The 15,572-nt window shown below is 34.0% G+C and overlaps 1 protein-coding gene across 2 annotated transcripts in view; it reads left to right on the top strand.

The window, feature by feature from the left end:
* The window catches only part of LOC150109501 (ubiquitin-conjugating enzyme E2-24 kDa-like), a 72,552-nt gene extending 57,742 nt beyond the window's left edge, over positions 1–14,810 (top strand). For both annotated transcript variants that reach the window (XM_090413344.1, XM_090413335.1), the window contains exons 6-7: positions 11,309–11,402; positions 13,785–14,810. In XM_090413344.1, coding sequence (XP_090269470.1) covers positions 11,309–11,402; positions 13,785–13,791 — 101 coding nt within the window. In that variant the 3' untranslated portion in view covers positions 13,792–14,810. The remainder of the gene's footprint in view (positions 1–11,308; positions 11,403–13,784) is intronic.
* Positions 14,811–15,572: the final 762 nt, after the last annotated feature.

Here is a 15,572-nt window from a genome sequence, read left to right as displayed (position 1 = left end):
TTTTAAGCTCATCATTTTACAGAATGCCTGGTACTAACTACTTTGGAAAGACAGCTGGCTTAAATATGCATTATCATTCGACTGGCTTTCAAGGATGAAACCAAAGTAAAACCATTATATATATGAGGGACATCCAGAAAGTAAGTTCCAATGGACTGTCAGAGAAACAAAAAAAATTTTATTGGAAATTAAAGTAGACATCTTTCACTACTTTTCTGCATAATTTCTGCCATTGCTCAGGCACTTATCATAATGGGGCACCAAGAGTTGTATACCTTCGTCGTAGAAGGTTGCCACCTGTGATGCAAACCACGTATTGACTGCTTCTTTGACCTCCTCCTCGTCATCTTGAAACTGCCGGACACCAAGGAAAGATTTCAGATGTTTGAACATTTGAAAGTCGCTTGGCACAAGGTCAGGACTATATGGCAGGGTGATGGAATTGTTCCCAGCCAAAGGTGGCGAGAAGTTGTTGTGTTACGCCAGCCATGTGTGGGCAGGCGTTAGTCCAATCATCAGTCACTAAAGATGGTCATCCACTCTGTTCATCATTGTGAATACCTGTCCTTCCTTCATTTAAAAAGTCTTGCCCATCTTCATACCATTGAATCACTCATTGCGTGTTCTCCATAAACCTCAATAATTTGCAAATGAATTTCAGCTGCTTTAATGTTCCTCGCATTCAAGAAATGGATAATTTCACATGCGGCAGGTGATTTGATTTTACATGTGGCAGACGATTCGATTTTCTTAGACATTATAAACACACATTAAGAAGCATATGCACTGCGAGAATGTCTGAAAATGGCGCCAACACCTTGCTAACAAAGCAAGAAACTCAGCACACATGAGCACCATTGCAATCGCAGTGAGAATATTTAAAAATTGAACTTACTTTCTGGATATCCCTCGTAAATTATTATAAATGTCATGTCATGATATGTGTAAAGATTTCTGTTTCTAGAGAAAAACTATATAAATGCCATAACTAATCATTCATTCTGCGAAGTAATTTTGTTTCTATGATTATGAATAAATAATAAACAAAACTGAATTTAGGACAAACACTAGACATTTTAAAACTTAGACATTGTTATTAATTTATGCCAAAGAAATAATAGTTTCATTATCTAAAATAAAATTTTTTGCAAACAAAAAATTCACCTTCAGTTAGGTGTAATTAGACAAAATTAATAAAATAAAGAAATAATAGCAGTTGTTATTATTATTACATGATGCCTCCAAGGAGTCCAAAGACTCATTGAGGGGGGGGGTACCTACTCTACAACTCTCCGTCTCCACCACCAAATACAGCAAACTGCCATTACCATCATCTACACCAATGCCATCTACTGCCCACCACGACCACTAGAATTTTTTGTCTATAAATTGTATGTGTAGTTAAGGCCGATTTGTCGACGCAGGATGAAAAACCTGAGTTTCCGTGAGAAAAAACTCTGCTACCTCTGTATGAGATCGGCTACTCACCTTCAACTGAAAAAATCCATATAAAGATTCTTATCACAATAAGAATCAAACTTAGGCTTTTTCCAATCGAAGGGTGCAACATGCCGTTGTTCTTCAAATTGTGTTACAGAGGCTTCTGAGATTACTTTTTCCACGTAAATAAATTATATTTGCTTTTTAAATGCTGTGAACAAATATATCCATTGATGACCTTTTTTATGATTAAAAAAATACCGAATACAGCATGGATGTTTGGAAATTAATTAAGTTTGGAAGTTTCTTGTATTTTGTCCTGCCATTAACTACAAATTATAAGATGAAAGGACTAGAACTATAATAATATACTGTATATAGTTTAGCATTTCTAATATCATCATCATCAAATTCCTGATAAGTACCCTGAAGAGGTGTACAGGATATTATGATAGTACTACATGAACTTACATCATTACTAACTTCCTATCAACAATTTTCCTCCAAATCAATCTGTTATCTGTCAAGACTCCAACATTATCAGATCTTATATTTCTGTCTTCTAGGGCAATTTTTATTGTATCAATCCACCTCTATCTTGGTCTTTTTCCTGCCAACCTAGCAAGAACACTTGTTTTGCTAATCTTTTCTCTCTCATTCTGTTTAAGTTACCATACCGCACAAGATTAGTTCTGCTAACAATGTCAACTTCTTTCCTAATACCCTCGTTTTTAATATGATATTGCCATCTGTTCACGCCCCTAATCTTTCTCAGGACTCTCATATCTGTAGTCTCTAGTCTTTGGTTTTATTTTTAACCCAGCTCTCAGATCCATAAGTTCAAATTGGTTTGAACACTGTCTTGTATAATAAATTTAGTTTAATCCAGGGCACTCCTTGAAAGGAGTGCCCTGGTGTTGTACCACCTTACCCCAGTCCTGAAGATACTTTCAGGCGCAAACTTTGTTTGCTCACACTTGGATAAAGGATTAAACTAAATTTATTATACTCTAACCAATTGAAAAATAAACTTTCAACATCTTTCTCTAAATCCAGAGTAATTTATTAAAAAAGGGTGGCACACCATTTGGCAACTCCTATAGGTAGAGATGACCTGCTAATGCTTCTGCCTGGTATCTCCACTTGGGCCTGGCTCCCACTGAAGAGACCTCAATAAAGGTTGAAACTAGTCTGGGTTGTGACCCTTCCCTTAATGCATAACATTAGACATATCCGCAAGGAGATGTGTTTTGCATTATGGGAGATACTGAGATAGGAGTGTTGGTAGCTTGCTCCACCTTGCAAGGAGTGCCCTGGTGTTGTACCACCTTACCCCAGTCCTGAAGATACTTTCAGGCGCAAACATTGTTTGCTCACACTTGGATAAAGGATTAAACTAAATTTATTATACTCTAACCAAGTGAAAAATAAACTTTCACTGTCTTGTATATAGCTAAGTTTAGTGAATTTGACTAATTCCTCTCTTATTCCATATAAATTTATTCAGTTGATTTTCTACCATACTAGCTTTGTTGATTCTGTTGTTTATCCCATATTTAATTTACTATTTTCACTAAAAATCGTGACTAAGTAGCTGAAATGTTTTACTTGTTCTATAGTTTCTCCATTCGCAATGCAGTTGATATTTTCAAGGTCAGCAATAACAAGACAAAGATAATGAAAATAGGCAGACCTTCATACCAAATTTATTACAACAGTTATTCAATTTAGTCGGGGATAATTTTTTTCCATACTGTTTCAGTTCCATATATGCAGACTTCAGACAGTTTATAAGATGAAATCTAATAATCCAGTGGTAGTCATTGTTGCAGGAAGCACTGACAAATCAAAAACTGGTAGCCAACATAGAAACAGAAGAGAGGGAGTTGTTCGTGATAGGCTCTGCAGAAATCGCAGTCATCTTATCCATTTGTATTTAATGAGGGCTTATGACTCACCTGTGTGCAAACAGTACAACATGCATCTCACCATTTTTTATATTCTGGGGAAGTGCCAACACTTCACTTGAGAAAGGAATGAATTTTTTACCAATATGAGACATATACCTTCAAGCAGATCATATCAGACTCTGATAAACTGCTAGTTTTTAACTTCTTAAAAATAATTAATTTATGCAAACACATTTGATTATATATTCTATTTATATGTAGATACTCATGTGATACTACTTAATTTTTTATGTTTATTAGATACATGTATTCACTGGAATATAATAATTTTATTACTACAAATATTTTGACCATAAATTACCTGGTCATTAATTTTTTTTTTTTTTACTGCTAATTTATCACTTTATTGTCATTTTATTATTACCTTGAGTATTACTGTCCTTGTGCCAGCACATCCCCAACCAACCATTCTTTTCAATTTTATACACACACACACACACACACACACACAAGATATGTTCAAAAAAGTACACCCCTTGAGGATACATGTCAGGAATTTGATGATGATAAAAATATAAAAAAAAAAAAAACCAAGTTTTGCTATAAAAACTTTATTGCTCATTTTATATTTTAAGCACTGTTCTCTTCAAAGTAGTCCCCTATACTGGCAATACACCGTTCCCAGCATTTCTTCCATTGTTAGAATGCTTTCTGGAATGCATTTTCTGTGATGGTGCATAGTTCTCTTATTGCATTTTCCTGAATCTCCTCTATGGTTTGGAAACAATGTCCTTTCAAAGTGGTTTTAAGTTTGGGGAACAGGAAAAAGTCTGCTGGGGCTAAGTCCAGAGAGTGGCACAACAGATGTCTGATGTTTTGCATTATAAATGCAGATGAGGAGCGACGTGTAAGCTGATGCATTGTCGTGTCGTAGTGCAACATCAAAGTCTGGTTTTCCTACAGCATCCCTCAAATGCACTAAAACATCCTGGTAAAACTCTTTGTTAACCATCCTGACCATGTGGTACAAATTCATAATGGACAATGCCTTTCTGATCAAGAAACACAGCCAACATCACCTTGATCTTTTGACCGACTCATCCATCTATGCTTAAATCACTCATAGTACTGCATTTGGCTCATACAGTCTTCCCTGTATTCTTGGTTAAGCAATTGAAATGTCGGTAAAATTTTTACCAAGTTTGCAGCAAAATTTTACACACACACACGTTCTTCAAGCTCTATCATTGTCACTTTGTCACTAATCCGACAAACAGCTTGTGCATGTGCTCACTTCAGTGGATGTAACTCGACGACTAATGCTCATAGCAGAACGGGGAAAATGGCAGTTTGTTGTCAAAACCTGCCAGGTGTGCTCGGTAGCCACAGTGCGCTCTCTGTGCCAGTTGGCGCACTATTAAAAAGTTCCACCTTTTTTTGAACACACCTCATATACAGGTATCTCTTGCTTAATGCAGATTTGATTATTGCTGCAAGAGTTTTGATTAAAGTGCCTTTAAATTTACCATGCAAAATCATGCTCACGCCATGAGGCTGCTAGCCTCATGGTCATCCAAATTCTCTTAATGATCTGTGTGAGAATGTGAAAGTTTTATTTTTCCCACCAAATATGACATCACTGCCACAACCCTTGGACATGGGCATCATTGCAACTTTCAAAGCCTATCTTCTTAAAAAGACTTTCTCAAAGGCAGTAGAAACAACAATGGGAGAAAATGCGATTACGCTCCACGAATTTTTGAAAAAATTTAACATTAAACACGCAATTGAGAACATTCGTGACTCGTGGGAGCAAATGTCTTCTAGTTGCATGAAAGCTGTTTGGAAAAACCTTCTGCCAGAATGCGCTAATGACTTAGGTTGTTTTCAAAATCCTGTGAACGATGTGGCCAAAGAAATCGTTGCAATTGGTAAAGACCTCGGTTTTGATGGTGTTGATGCAGAAGATGTTAAAGAATTATTGGATTCAAATTCAAAAGATTTCAGTGACAATAATCTTCTTGAAATTGAACAACGCACATATGAAGACAACGAACAAATGGAATGTGAAGATGAGGTTCCAAAGGAAATAACAGTCAAAGAACTGGATGGAATATTTTGCAGTTTAGAATCGCTTAAGCAGCAAGTTAATCGAAGAATGCTTGTTTGCCGAGGTCTGGAGAGTCATTTTGCTTGTTATCGTAGAATTTATGCCAATAAGAAAAAACTAAAACTGTTCAAACGACTCTTTATAACTTCTTTTTATTAAAAAAAAATTGCAGTAACTAATGTAGGTACAAGTATTTATTAAACATTTACTTTGCGTTCATTTTTTATCTTTCCTAAAAGAGTACCATATGAAACGAACTGTTAGTACAGTAATCGATCAGGGACAAATTGTACTTTTTACCATTGATTATTAGATTTGATTAACGCGATTTTGATATAAGCGGTAACATCGGGGGATTAATTAACCGCATTAATCGAGGGATATACCTGTATATTGGAAACCTTATTCAGAGACTAAACATGGAGCTTTTTTAATTTACTTCAGGCTTCCAATAAGTAGGATATTAGTCACACACCAGGCAATAAAGGAGGAGTATAGCGTCATCCAAATAAAGTAAACAGCTGATATTAACAGTTTAAATTTTGATATCAGGTTTAATGCAACTTTCCTTCATAATTGATAACTAACGGTGGAGATAATGTGCCCTTGTCTCATACCTGATTTAACATCAAACCTTTTTGTACCTCCTTCAATTCTAACTGCTGACTTACAATTCAAGTACACACACACACACAATGTATGTATTGCTTGATATGATGTCTGATTTACACCATATAACTCTTGTAAATATCTGGAAAAGGCACCTTGTCATATGCCTTTTTTCCAGATATCTCATCTCATCTCATCTCATTTTCCTCTTTTACCTTGCAGTGTTGATTAATAAACCTAAACCGTTCACAGGATAAGGTAGTCAGCCCTATGCCCCAGTGTATCCTATGTCCATAGTGGTGTTGAGTTCTCAAGGCCGGTTTGCCTGCTTTGCGGGACGAAAAACCCCAGATAAAGTGGGGAGAAAAACCCTACTGTCCATGCTGAAGACCGGCTAACTTGGCTATGGATGAGAAAGATCCTCAAGCTCCTCACGTCAGCGACGGGAATCGAACTCAGGACACTCCTTTTCCGGGCATATGGTTGCGAGGTGCAAAGCCACTCGGCTAACAACGGACTTTTCCAGATATACAGAACTTAAACACAGTACTTTGTTCTCTACTGTCTTATAGTGAAAATCTGTTCCTGACCACAACCTCTCCAAACATTCCTTCCACAATTTTTCTTAGCCTTTTCTCGGGTATGTTTTCATAAATCTTACTAGGAATATGCAATAAGGAAATTCCTCTGTCATTATCACATTCAGCTTTCTACTGCAGTTATCTGTGAATTTGATCCTCAGATCAGGACTTGTAAATTATGCTTTGTAGTTGCTTTGTAAAACCTTTATGCTTCTGTATTTGATAAGTTCTGATCAAATATCCACTCTAGTTGCCTTTCTAACCTCAAGTATTGATATGTACTTTTGATAGCATTATTCTTGAATGTTTTCTACCACCATGCCATCATCACTGCTTCTCTCATTTAGCAATCTTTCAGTGTAATTACTCCAGATATTTTAGAACATTTTTATCTTCAGTTTTCATGTCACCTTTATCATCTCTGATTCCTTTTAAAGTAGCCTTTCTAAGCTATTTTTCAATACCCTATAGAATATTTTGCCACCTTCCTGATAGTTATTTTCTATGTTCTTGCCAAAGTCTTCCATGACTTTTGTTTAACTAGTTTTGTACAGTGCTTTGCTTTCTTACATTTTCTCTGTGATCTCTCAGAGCACAAGCTGACTTACTTGCCAGGAACTTTATGCTTTATCCGTTTCCTTAACTGCCTCTTTAATTTCCTGAGTCCAGCATAGAGTTCTGATATTTCTATTATTGCAGACAATCTCACCACATGCCTCTCTTTTAAATCAATCTTCTAGTGAGTCACCAAGTTTTTGTTTATTGTTTTCAAATTCTTTCATTTTTCTCCAGTAATACTTGTATATCTGAGTGAATGAACAGTTCGCTTCTGAAAGCTGCTCGACTTTGATTCTTTTAAAAATTTTGTTACTAATTTTCAGTATGATGCTCAATTCCCTGCTCAAAACTAAATAATGGTTACTCCCTATTTCAGATCCTCTGTATACTGTTGTGTCCTGAACCAACATCAAAGTATTGCTGTCAACAATAACATGGTCAATAAGACCTTTCTTATATCTTGCATCTTCTCTCCATGTGACTTTGTGCATATCTTTATATTGGAACACTGTTAGTAATGATTGGTGTATAGACTGAATAGAAATCCAGCAGGTAGCTTTGTTCATTTCTCCAAATTTTTCCCAAACATTTCTATGTGTCTGGTAATCGTTTCCTACTCTGTTGTGTAGATCTCTAACAAAGACTATCTTTTCCTTTTTCTTTGTCAGCTGCCTTCTCTAATGCCTTGAAAAATCCTTAGTAGAACCTTTCAAAATGTAGACACAAATAAGTCTTTATCCAATTTTGATACTGCTTGGCATTCAAGAAGATTATCCTCATATTTAGTATTGAGTATTATAGCTAATCCTTCCTTTCACTGGTTGTCATTGTTGTCTGAATATAACATCTTGTATTTGTTACTTAGAAAAATCTCACCTGTTTGTGTCTTCTATGTTTTGGCAACACCTATCACAGTAATCCCTCGATTAGTGCGTCATTTTTTTTTCGATACCCAAATTCGATTAGTGCGCCTATATACATCTTAAAAATAAATGTTACAGATTTTAAAAATTTTCTGTCTATACATTTTTATGGCTAACTATTTTAAAAAATCACTCACCAGAATGAAATAATTTAGTTACCGATTTAAAACATTTTACAAAGTTATTTTTAATGGCCTACTACACTACTTCCATGTATACTATGTTCCAAATTTTTACCGCCAAAATTTATATCGTCTACTATAGTATGGTACGCCCACAGATTTGAAACCCTTCGACACTTCTGTGCATGTCACAAAAAGGAGAATCCATTCTGATAATAGGGTAATCAATCCATCTTCTGGGATGGGTTGTTTATTATTACACATCAGAAAATTAACTTCTCTTTTATGATCATTGTAGTTTTTAAAGTGATAACTATTTTGCTTGTATAACAGTTGGGAAATTTTATCTATAAAGCACGTGATTTCGCGTGTTTGCGACCAATTCGTACGTCCTTCATTTCTTTCTCCTCTTCAATGATAATGTCCAAGAGTTAATTAAATCTCATTCTGAAGAATTGAGTGATTCCGACCTGCTAAATTTAGATGCACAGCGTGAAGATCCCGAAGAATAAGAAGAAAATTTAACCACTGATAGTCAGCGAAACAAGATTTCACAGAAACAATTTGAAAATATTTTTCGTACAGTCAAAGTTTTTAAGCAGCAATGCTTGGAGGCTGACCCTGATGAAGAGAGAAGCAGTAAAATTTGCAGAAGAGTAGAAGAGGCAATAGGGCGTACCGTCGGTTGTATGAAAAAAAGAAACAAAATGCCCGCCAAACTACATTAGCTTAATTCTTTGTTAAGAAGTAGAATAATAAAATTTATATTCTGAATATGCTTTGTCTTTCAGCTTCATGGTTTTCCTTTAACTAGGCCCTGAGACATACCTTAATTCTTTTATAAAAAAGTTAAGGTTCAAAAAAGAAATTTGAGGAACGAATTATACTTTTTCTCATAGGGTATTATATTCGATTGGTGCGTTTTCGATTAATGTGCCTGTTTTAAAGAACGCATTAGACGCACTAATCAAGGGATTGCTGTATGTGGATCTGGTACTTATCCACTTCTTCTACTAGTTCCTTTTTTTTTTCCTGTTAACTTTTTATGTTGATGGTGCAAGTCTTAAACATCTGCCGATGTTGAGTTGAAGTGTTTCAGTAGCTGACTTTTCATTGTTCACTCTGGTTCCCTGATGAAAAGAACAGGGACCTTAATTAGAAAATGCCCCAGCTGACATGAAAAATTACCATTTTGTACCTTCATTTGATTTTAGTTTATTTGTCAGCTGAATTCCAAATTGCCAGCCCATCCTCAGTCATTCAGTATCCTGGTAGATACCTACTAATGAAGTTCATCATTAGGTCAAAAGTCCTGCTTGGCTCTCCATATTCCTTGAGACTGTAGGTCTCTTCCCATTTTTCTAAGTTTGACCCATAAGCACCTCATTATAATTATAATGTCATTAACGCACAAAAGGAGAGAAAAGGTTCCCAGATTATTACAAAAGTTACTTCTTGTCCCAAATAATCATTAATAAGTTGAAACCTTCCTCCTGTACTTAAGAGCACAAACAGCTCTACATACAAATCTCTTCAGCCACTTTCCCATCGAAGATCAGTTTCTCTTCTACAGAATATTACATAGCCACTGTTCAGCAGAACTGCCATTCCTTATGCCTCCTATTTTTGCCAGATCTACAGCAATAGCTGCTCAACATCATCACATCACAGTGGAACTGCATGCTTACCAAACCTGCTATTCCGTCATCTTTCATTCCGTCCAACTCATTTCCAACAACTGCCCCAATGAAACATTTCCAAAAGACTACAATCTCCAGCAGTTCAAGAAAAATATCAACAGATTAATCTGCTTTTGACTCCTGCCCACACATTGCATTTATTTTCTATAGACCCTTCTACCTTTCATGTGTGGGAATAATTTAAAAATAATAATAAAATCTCTATTCTGTATCACTGCTGCCCCACATTTGGTTAAGTCTTGTATTCCTATCAGCAAATCTTTTTGTTGATGTTTGATAAGGCTAGTCACTTCAGCATATGATGCTTCATTAGTGGTAAAAGTAAAACAGACAGTGATCTGTTTAGCTTATGAAATAGATCACTGGCTTGTGTCAGCAACTGGATGGGAGAAAGGGAGAGGAGAGCACTTGCTATTGTTTGCTTGTTCGATCAGCTACTTCACATAAAACATAGCCTGCCATTATTTCGATCATTATGTTATATCTGAGTCAAATTCTTTGCCTCTTTTGAAGTTTATTTTACATAACAAGAACACTAGAGACAGAAAATGAGCACATGATGTTTTAACTCAGTCTAGTGTACAACAAAAGCTATTATATCTTCTCACTGACCATATACATGCAGTGTAAAATTTTTGAAATGATCCACATATTATACTGATAAAAAATGTAACCTTTTATTATAAATAAATTTCAAATCAAATTATGCAGAAGTCGTAAACTATACATTTTGTTTTGTATATAAGATATCAGCTTCTACTGATATTGAACACATAACTTTTATTTAAAAGTCAAGAAAGTTTAAATTTTCTATAAATAGAAGGAAATGAGAATGAAAAATACAGAAAAGAAAATTTGCATTACCAATCCTAGACAAATCCACATTGGGGAAGAAGCAGAACCCATAGAGCTTTCTGAAAAATTATTTTCAGAAAAATAGTCATTCTTGATCACAGTTTTGGTGTGAATGTACGAAATCAAATGATTGCGTGTGTATGTCACCTAGAATGATGAGATGTAAAGGCTTTGGAGGAAAGTTTATAAAATCCTTAGGTAATTGTAGGCACATAACTAAATGAAATGTAAAACATAGCATTAATAAAAAAAACAAAAAAAAACACATTCCTTCTCTAATAAGGAATTTATACAGCATATTTGACATTTCAATGTAATTATAAATTATGAGGAACTGGTAATTTTCTGACTAATTTGCAATTCATATGTATTTCTCTGTCTTTTGTATGTATTACAGAATGACTTGAAATAAGTAGATATTTTATTATGATATTCTTATGAAATGGACATGCAAAAAATGAGAAACTCATTTATTCGTTTTATTTTATTTTTTCTTACAGCTGATCCATTGGTGGGAAGTATTGCCACTCAGTATCTTCAGCATAGAGAAGAACATGACAGAATTGCCAGGCTCTGGACTAAACGATATGCTACGTAAAAATACTTGGCATCTAGATTTGCATGTTATACCATATTCCCGTCTTCATATCCTATAACATTTATGTAATAAAATTTTAATATTGTGAAGATTTTCCTCCTTTATGTCACAGTATAATTGCATTTGTTTATGCATAGGATGAGATATCAGCCATAGGCAAGTATAGATAGTGAAAGGAAAGAGAATGTGTTTGTTGGCGTATTGAAATTGAAACTTGTGTAGGTTGTCAAGAAAAATACTGTTGTTGTATAAACAGTAGCTTCCTTAGAGATTTGTACCTGATATTTATATTTAGGTTTCAGAAGGTTAAAAAAAAAATCTTAATGTGAAAATGAGATATAAAAGAATAAACTCATGATATTTAGCATAACAGTACTTTTTTTTTCCCTCTTGTGTGGTGTTTTTGTGCCAAAATTATTTTCTCTGGTTAGCTTTTGTAGGGACGTTATTAATTTATCTATTAAATTGAACATCTAAAGGTCCTTTATTTCCTGTTTTTCCGTCTACCTCCTTTTTGAGCAAATTCTAGCATTATGACAGTCATCGAAAACTAAGACATTCAGTCAAATATGTTTGTAATCCTTTGAAATGTCAGTATTTCTGTTTTTTGAAGGTGTATTGTGATGAAATACATATTGTGTCTTCCTTCATAGGCCTAACTGGATGGTTAATGTTTCGTATTTGGTGATAATCAGTACATCAGTTAATGAATGCACTGCGCTGTGCAGTACTAATCTTCCCCTCCAAGAAAAGGATACTAAATATCTTCATTAGATCATATCATTCTACCAGGAAGTGCTATAATAAGTATTCTTTTGTGTATAAACATATTTTGAATGTTTTCATTCATTTTGTTTAAAGTTTGCATGCATATTCTGTATAATGTGCATCTTTTTTAGGGAACAGATTTCAATCTCATTAGATTTTTCAGTGTGCATGACATTGCAACAGCTTGTGTTTATATCTTTTACACATACACATAAATAAAGTGAGAAAGTGGAACTCTTTTAGCCATGACGTTTGTAAATTGGTTGGCAGCCATTTTCTACTAATTCATCACAGGTAGAGGAATTTGTGGTTTCAAATCTACTAATGATTTTTTGATTGTGAGTAATGAGAGTATGGTAGACAACTGCTGCCATCTCATGTTCTTAAGTGGTATTGCCTGAAATAGTGTGAATTCTGTAGTCAGTTTTTTTTCTGGATTGCAGGGTTAATCTATGGAAGAAAAAATCTTACTTACCTGCACCTAAGATCAACTAGCTTAGAAAATGGCTGAAAAAAAGGCCTAGAAAAGTTCCTCTAGTCAGTGACTAGAAATGAACCTTTAATGGTCTGGTATTTAGCATTATCACAAGCCTGTGGAAGCATCTCATATTACACATATGTATTTAATATATTACAATATAGAATTTCCCTAGTAATTAGAATCATTTGTAGGCTTAGTACCTTGTATTATTTTCTTTCCTTAATTAATTTACTCGGATGTCAGTTATTTGATTATAATTGATGTAACATCCTAAATAACACTGCTGTTTTAAAATATATCTTATTTATACAAATTCATTATTAAAAGCTTTAATTTTTATTATTTTGTGAGGGAGGTTGCAATGTTCTAATTAGATTTTGGTTTAAAATTTTAAATTTAATTTACTGTATTTTTAAATTAGACTGTTAATAACTTGAAAAACTTTTAAAAGTTCGACACTAGCATTTTTCAGGCCAGTAAAATTATATTCTTATCAGTCAGTATAACTAGTAAGACCCCTTTTCAATACTTTCAATTAGTCCTTTGGTTTGTTTTTAAGATGTAATGGTTCATTGCATGTATGTTCGATAGGCGATTGGCTATGTGTGGTACATTTTCTCTGAACAAGAGGTGGTAGTCAGCGTGTAGTAAATAGCAAACTTTGCTTGTTTTATAGAGCAAATAAAGAAAGATAGAGGCTCCCTTAAATGTATATTTAATATATTGAAATGTTAATGTTAGAGATTACACACTTGTTAACTCCTGTATGATTTTAAGTCTTTTTGAATGAAACAAACACACTGAGGTGTGAAATGTGTTTAAGAATCATGTGTACTTTTTTCCACTTGTTAATTTCATGTGCATTTTATTACTGGGTCCCCCCCATCACTCCAGATGCATTCTATTAGCAGTTGAATTAAAGTGCACTTTTATTATTATTTTCCTTGACTGAAATACACAAAACTGAACTTTGTATGCAGTGTCTACAAAATTAATCAGCAATGATTTCAAAAGAAATTCAATTCAGTTAGAGTGAAAACTATGATTTATCAAAGTTGACAGTTCCACCTCAGTGTAAACAAATGCATTATAATATTGCTAGACTTTCAACAAATACTTTCTTTTCTAGTATATAAATCAGAGTGATGGCAGTACATATCCCAGGAAAGACGTAAGAAGAAATCACTGCAGTCTGTTTTTTCTAAAGGTTTCTGATATGAATGCAGTTTCTCCAAAGATACACTGTTTGTAAGGCCTTTATTTGATTAAATGTTCTGAGAGTAGTAGTGTTTAAATTCTTTAGAAAGCATACCCACTCAACCCTCAAAATTTTATACAGTTATTAGCATGGAACATTTGTTTTTCAGTTAGTCAAAAAGCATTTATCTAGCTATGCACTCTCTATTTTTGTGACATTTTATATACAGTAGAAATTTGATGTTAAAATCCCAGTTTAACATATAGGTACTTTAATAATTAAGTATTTTAGCTTGCATGTAATTTTATTACAAATAATTTTATTTTATATAACTCATTATAGTACACACTTTCTAGCAAACTCACTCACTATAACAAACTACTGAAAAGTTTTCAACCAGTGCCTCATAGAACTGATATTTTAAAAGAAATTCACCATAACAAACTGATCTTTTGCTCCCTATGGGTTTATTATAAGTGAAAGTTGGCTATATTAGTTTGAATATGTTGCTGCACTTTTCCTGTTAATATTTTAACTGGATATTGCCTGACAAAAAAAAAAAAAAAGGAAAAACATTGCAAAGAGTATTTCAAATTAACATAGTTAGGTGTTAATGTTAATTCTAACATTTGATTGACTAGTTAGGGCATAACTAATTATGAAGAGTCCTTGAATGAACTGTCTTCACTCAAGGACTCCTCCTATTTACAGTTAGTATATAGAGATGAAATAGAATTAGTAAATGTTAATAAGTATTCAGTATCCAAGTTAAGATTGACTAGACTGGACCTTGTATTTACAGTTCTTAAACGTTTTTGCTGTGGATTGCAATGACTTGCTTTGTATTGCTCAGAACAAATTTAATTATGAAAAATGTGTTTTGTTATTCAGCGAGCCTCTCTTTTTCTCTCTATATGCGAAGTGTGTTTATTAAAGTAAAATGGTTGTATACTTTGAGATTTGTATTTATTTATAATTACACATGCATTTGGTGAAATTTGTTTTATATATAGAAGAATCACTTTGCTGTACTTGAAGTAGCAGCAGAATAAAGATTTTTTTAAAAAAATAATAATAATAATAATGTGGGTGCAGCCTTCATTTTTTGTTGCACATAGCTAGCTGTACAAATGTTATATTTGAATATACACGGCATTCACTGTGAATACATTCCCAACAACTCAGAATACTGGTAAAAAAACACTCGCAGATCTGAATGCCTAAATAAGTCTTTTTTTTTTTTTTTTAATTATGACATACTTCAAAAAAATAGGTAACATTTCACTTAAAAAGTTGGGGAGGGGGGGAGTCTCGTTTTCACTAAAAGTTCATCATTACCTTAATGCTTAGTATGAGTTTTTCATTAAAAAAAAAAGGAACCCAGAGGTTACTGCTCAACATTCGATGCACAAATGAAATTTGAAAATGTATCTACTAATTGGTGTAAAACAGCTTCACCATAATTTTTTTATAGTTGGCAGAGAAAGTGCATTTTAAACAGTGCCCAATACCAAGGCAACTCACATGAAGGTTATGAGACAGCATAAGCTTCTGATTGAAACCCCCTTCTCCAAGTGCTAACCTTGTTTTCCTACTGTATAATGATACTTATTTTCCAGATGAGTGGAAGCCTTTTCTAACATTTAACAGTTGCAGCTTTTTTTTTTAATTGTATGTGATTGTGTAAATATCCTTGCAAGATAATTGTATTTTTTAAAT

The sequence above is a fragment of the Typopeltis vanoorti genome, chromosome 2 (genome assembly GCF_054136105.1).
Source record: "Typopeltis vanoorti isolate ZY-2024b chromosome 2, IOZ_Tvanoo_1.0, whole genome shotgun sequence".
NCBI lineage: Eukaryota > Metazoa > Arthropoda > Arachnida > Uropygi > Thelyphonidae > Typopeltis > Typopeltis vanoorti.
This window is presented reverse-complemented; position numbering and strand designations above follow the sequence as displayed.